Genomic DNA, 6,000 nt, shown 5'->3' with positions numbered 1-6,000 from the left:
TCTGAAAATGTTGGGGCATGCTCCTAATGAGACAACAGATGGTGTCCTGGGGTATTTACTCTCAGATCTGGACCAGGGCATCACTGAGCTCCCGAACAGACTGGAGGTGCAACCTGACAGTGTCGGATGCACTGAAATGTCCAGCTTGCAATGAGAAAATAACAGTCCAGAACCTTCAGGTATTGTGCACATATACTTTTTTGGAACTTTTATTGACATGGTTGTAAGCAAGACTCTTTATTAAGGAAGTGTAGGATAGTGATCATATTTTTAAAATCCAATTTACATTAAATAACACACCAGGATTATTTCATGTTAAGAAGAAATTGTTGTACCACCAGGAGGCTAGAGGTGGTATTATATCTGGGAGCAAGTCTCTAGATTTGCTGGAATATTTTGGGCAGTATTATCTTTGGCTCAAACATTCTTCTCACAGGAGTAGAACTTCCAGCGTCTGTCCCTAAAAACACAACACAATGATAAATACATGTTAAATGATCAAGAAGAAACACATGCTGCTACCCTTCCCCCAGTGTGTGGTTGAATTCAATCCAGAGAGAGTCCATTTTAAAAGAGAAGTACAGCTTTAAAAAAAAAAAAACATTTAAACTCATCTAAGTGGGATCGATGCTACATCTGACCCCTGCCGCAGTGAGAACTGAGTGATCAAAGACCGCTGATCACTCAGTACTCCATCTCCACTCTGAGCAAAGAGACCTGACTGTCTCTCACTGGCTCTCTGCTCTGCCCCTTCAGTGCTCACTGGAGTGCTGGGCTGAGGGGGAGGGTGGGAGGGGCTGGAGTGTGTTATGCATGGATTTCAGGGCTCATGAGTGCAATATGCACAGGGTGCAGGGTTGATCCCTCTTACACACCACCTTACTTCTATATCCCCATACATATTTCACTTCTGTACCCTTCCTCAGCTCTGGCCTCCATCACCCCTCCCTCCTGGCCTCACCTCTTCACTGCCCTCCTTTTCAACCCCCCCCTGCCTTCAAAGCTCTGCCATCTTCTACATACCTTTCACTATTCAGCATCCACCCAACTACTATCTTCTGCGGCCGCAACTTGTTTTTTCCACCCAGTTCACTCTGTGTGGAGCCTCTGGGAGAAGTACGCTGTCACTTGTAAACACAGAGGCTGGGCATTGTGCACACAGCTTTTAGTTATTATGACTTGTATGATTTTGTGCAGTTTTGTTTCTCATCCCTGAATAAGGGGGAGCCCTAAACCCTCTGAATTGTGTTGGGTTTGCCTTTTTTACTTTTACCAAAATTAATACACATTACTGGACTTGCCTTATAACTAGCTGCCATTGGAGAAATGCTCTGTTGATGATCAATGGCAATGAGTCTAAGATTGGCGATCAGTGTAAAAGTGACTGCTTACAGTGGATGTCAGTGAGACGTTGCCTCCCTTACGTTTGTGATCATTGTAGGTGGGATATTAATCTGCCACTGCTCAAGGATCCCTAACTATATCAAGCCAAAGCCCAGTAGGGGGGCTGTAAACTCAGTATATGCTCAATGGTTCTCCTGATTGGAGTCCGTCTTAGCAAGAATTGTATTATGACTAGAAGCTTAGTAAAATACATACTCTCTATTGTTATCATGGTAGCTGTGTGCACCAGTCAGGTGCGCGTTGGGAGGCGCATTCCATCTCAAGTAGGCATCAAAGTCATTGACGTAATCACTCCATTTGCAGTTACGGGTAACTTTTGCTTCTCCTTGGCAGCAAAGGAAATTCCACCTAAGAATTAAAGATGTTGCTATTGTTCTGGGTCATGAAAAAATAATTTTGTGGAAGAGCAGAAGTTCAAGAAAGTTTATCTAAGCTGACCACACAGAGTACTTGGTATCAATTCTGTGTTAATCAGCCTGTCTTTGTAAATACCACCACGTGACCCTCATAACAGCAGATATGGTTTTTTAAATGGTTACTGAAAACGGTTTAGTGTTAGCATCTAATAATGACCAGAAAAGGGGTGAGGAGGTCCCTGCAAAACATTGACCCCCAAAAGGATGCAGGCCCAGATTATAATCCAGGCAATGATTGTTGTTGGACCTTAGGAAGAAAGGCACCAATGCCCCCTTCCGTCTATATCAGGTGTGCAGCTGTTGAGATAATCTTTTGCTTTAAATATCTGGGGTTAATTACCTCACCTAGAGTGCCAATACTGCCATCATAGTGTACAAGGCCTATCTATGAGTTTTATGTTTTGAGAGGATGGAAGTGGATAGGCAGGTACAAGTCTACTTTCTCCACTGCAGGTGGCACTCTTCTACAGCCCTACTGAAGTTGGAAAGAAAGTCAGGAGGAACTCGCTTCCTCTATGGTTCACTGGGGAAGCATCCAATGGGCTCCATGTGACTCTGACAACCATCTTGGGTCAGGCAGAGTCTTTTTTTACGTCCTTGGCTCCCAGGTTTGGCACTCATTTGTGAGTTCATAGATTACGGAGAGGAACTCCACCTGGTAGGGACAGTACTAGTGGCAGGAAAAGGGGGCACCCGGCAGAAGGGAGGGCTCAGGAGTGCCGGTGTGGGACCCAAGAAGAGGAGGATCCAGGCTCCTCTGTGAAAAACCATTGCACAGAGCAGGTAAGCAGGTAAAATACTGATTTTAACTTGTAAAGTGACAGAAAAAGGCCTGGTCCTTAAGTGGTTAGGATTGATGACAAAGGGCAGCACTTTTTTTTTTTTTTTCATTAACCACTTAAGCCCCGGAAGACTTTACCCTGTTCCTGACCAGGCCCTATTTTGCGATTCGGCACTGCGTGACTTTAACAGACAATTGCGCGGTCATGCGACGCTGTACCCAAATTAAATTGACGTCCTTTTTTTCCCACAAACAGAGCTTTCTTTTGGTGGTATTTGATCACCTGTGCAATTTTTTGATCATGCGCTATAAACAAAAAAAGAGCGACAATTTTGCAAAAATAACTATATTTCTAATTTTTTTATATGAAATTCCCCCCCCAAAAAATGTAAAAATCTAAATTTTTTAACATTTTAGGCCAATTTGTTTTCTACTACATATGTTTGGTAAAAAAAAAAAAAAATCGCAATAAGCGTATTTTGATTGGTTTGCGCAAAAGTTATTGCGTTTACTAACTAAGGGAAAGATTTTTGTCATTTTTATTGTTTTTATTTTAACGAGTAATGGCGGCGATCTGCGATTTTTTTTGCGGGACTGCGACATTGTGGCGGACAGATCGGACCCCTGACTGAAATTTTTGACACTTTTGGGGGTACCAGTGACATTACTACAGTAATCAGTGCTATACATATGCACTGTTACTGTAAAAATGACACTGGCCCTTCCCTGAAGGGGTTAACTTTATTGGAGAAGGAGGGGTTAAGTGTGTCCTTAGGGTCCGTCGGTCACACGCGTGGATATGTTAGGGAGGCTCACAGTCCTACGTCACTTTGCCTGTGAGGGGCTGACTGCCGCCGTAAATAGTCGTGCCGCAGTCGGCAAGTGGTTAATACCTGATTGTAATGTGTGATTTTAGGCATGTATTAATTCAATTGTACTCACTTTTATAGGTTCATTCACTCAGTTTCTCAGTGCTGGCCTGGAGCCAGGAGATACTGGAGGGAAGAGGAGGGTGGAGCCAACACTCCACTAGGCACGCGGTGGAGGAGGAAGAAGGCTCCGCTGTGAATGTTGGGGCCTCACTCTCCTCCTCAGGTGACGTCACTGGTTGCTAGACGCCAGGCGGCGATAGCAACCAGTGCACTGCAGTAGAGGCCAGCTTTCGGCTCCACTGCCGCTGCTGGCCTGCTGGAGAAACTCGGGCGGCACTGGGAGAGGGAGACTCGACTGGAGACTGGAGTGGAATCGGTAATATTTTCAGGGGGGGGGCATTGACCCCCCCCCCCCCAGATCCACCACTGCTTTAGGCACCTTCTAGCTACAGTATCACTTTATACACACATTTAACTTTATTGTACACGTTTTGGTGTAATACAGCTACTGTAGAGATAGGGATTTAGTGGTAGAAGTGGCACTCTATGTACATGCATAACATGTTTTTGGAATGACAATAAAATATCCTTATCCTTAATTTCTAATGTGATTCACCTTCTATCTTCTCTCTTGTTATCATGGTAGCTATTTATGCCAGTTATGACAGAGCCGAATGGGCAGTAGTAAGTGAACTCTTGGTCAAATTCATTGATGTATCCGGTCCAGGAACAAGAAGCTGTAGTGCTGAATGTGTTCTGACAGCTGAAATCCCAAACACGGTCTTCACGGTTATTGTCGTGCGAGCTGGGAGATGAAACAGAAAGTCAATATATGGTCCTTCCATATACAGTAGACACGTACTAGCAAGATAAAAAATGGTTAGTCTTCTCTGTCTAGAGAGGATATGTACCAGCTTCAAGGGAGATGTTGACTGGCAGCAGCAGAAGATTGATAATATGTGTAAAAAACAAACAAAAACAAAACCTTAAGAGCACCCACCACTTCAACATGCTTTTTTGATGCTTCTGTGATGCTTTTTTTAAGCTTGAGGCCTCATGCACACAGGGCATTAGAAATAACGAGCTGCCACTGCCAACGCCAGGAAAAAGAAGCTGTAAAAACGTGCTTTTAGTAGCTTTTTTCATTGGCGTTAATGCTCTTTTAGCCGCATTCGCTTATAGCAGCATTTTTCTGCCTCTATTGAAAATCAATGGTTGCCTATGAGCCGTCTTTGATACGACTTTCAGCCCATTGATTTGAATGGAAGTCGCATCCAAGTCCGATCGCTCTGAGGATCTTTAAGAGGAAAATATAAAAAAACACGTTGTGGGGGTCCCCCCAAATTCAATACCAGGCCCTTTGAGTCTGGTATACATCTTGAAAGGGAACCCCACGCCAAAATGAAAAAAAAAAAAAAAAAGAAAGAAAATGGCGTAGGGTCCCCCCTAAAGGCAATACCAGACCCTTTGGTCTGGTATGGATTTCGAGGGGAAATCCCATACCCAAAAAAAAAAAAATTGGTGTGGGACCCCCCTCCAAAATCCATACCAGACCCTTATCTGAGCATACAGCCCGGCAGGTCAGGAAAGGGGAGGAGACGAGTAAACACCCCTCCCCCCCCCTTCCCCTTCTGGACCATACCAAGCCACACGCTAAACATAGGGGGGGTTGGTGCTTTGGAGCAGGAGAGGCTCTGCACCCCCCCCACCCCATGTTTATGGGGACAAGAGCCTCTTCCCGACAACCTTGGGCGGTGGTTGTGGGGGTCTGTGGGCAGGAGGCTTATCGGAATCTGGATGCCTCCTGTAACAAAGGGGCCCCCCAGATCCCACCCCCCCCTGTGTGAATGAGTATGGGGCACATTGTAACCCTACCCATTCACCCCAAAAAAGGCAGCGTAGTGTAAATAATGACAAGAGACGGTGTTGAGAAGTCCTTTATTAAAAATCTTCCTCCGATCTTCTGTCTCAGGTCTTCTCCCTCCGGTCTTCTCCACTGCCAACCCGGTCCTCCTCCGACGATGTCTCCTGTGATTATGCCAGCTCCGCTGTTTGTGGCATCTTATATAGCCCTGGGGCATGGCCACCTGGTGATGCCACCCAGAGATCACGCTCCTTGTGTTGTCACGCGTCGTCAGATGATGACACAAGGGGTGGGGTCTCTGGGTGATGTCACCGGGTGGCCATGCCCCACAGCTATATAAGAAGCCACAAAGAGCGGAGCTGGCATGATCATGGGAGACATCCTCATGGAAGGACTGGGTTGGCAATTGAGAAGACCCGAGAAGAAGACCTGAGGTAGAAAACCTGAGGAAGATTTTTAATAAAGGACTTTTCAAAACAGTCTCTTGTCATTATTCATACTACACTGGATTTTTTGAGGTGAATGGGTAGGGGTACAATGTACCCCATATTCATTCCCATAGGGAAGGCTGGGATCTGGGGGGCCCCTCTTGCTACAAGGGGTATTTCTGATAAGCCCCCTGCCCGCAGACCCCCACAACCACCACCCAGGGTTGTCGGAAGA

At 45.6% G+C, this 6,000-nt stretch overlaps 1 protein-coding gene across 1 annotated transcript in view; it reads right to left on the bottom strand.

Annotated features, from left to right (window-relative positions):
• Nucleotides 1–274: 274 nt before the first annotated feature.
• The window catches only part of LOC309552745 (uncharacterized protein), a gene marked incomplete at its 5' end in the record, with an annotated part of 107,712 nt that continues 101,986 nt past the window's right edge, over nucleotides 275–6,000 (bottom strand). Inside the window, 3 exons of the mRNA XM_082253664.1 lie at nucleotides 275–460; nucleotides 1,600–1,752; nucleotides 4,090–4,278. Of these exons, the coding sequence (XP_082109790.1) occupies nucleotides 418–460; nucleotides 1,600–1,752; nucleotides 4,090–4,278 (385 nt within the window). The 3' untranslated portion in view covers nucleotides 275–417. The remainder of the gene's footprint in view (nucleotides 461–1,599; nucleotides 1,753–4,089; nucleotides 4,279–6,000) is intronic.

This window comes from Pelophylax lessonae, assembly GCF_965119305.1.
Source record: "Pelophylax lessonae genome assembly, chromosome: 4".
Taxonomy (NCBI): Eukaryota; Metazoa; Chordata; class Amphibia; order Anura; family Ranidae; genus Pelophylax; species Pelophylax lessonae.
Note: the sequence above shows the minus strand (reverse complement) of the source record. Positions and strands in the feature narration are given on the sequence as shown.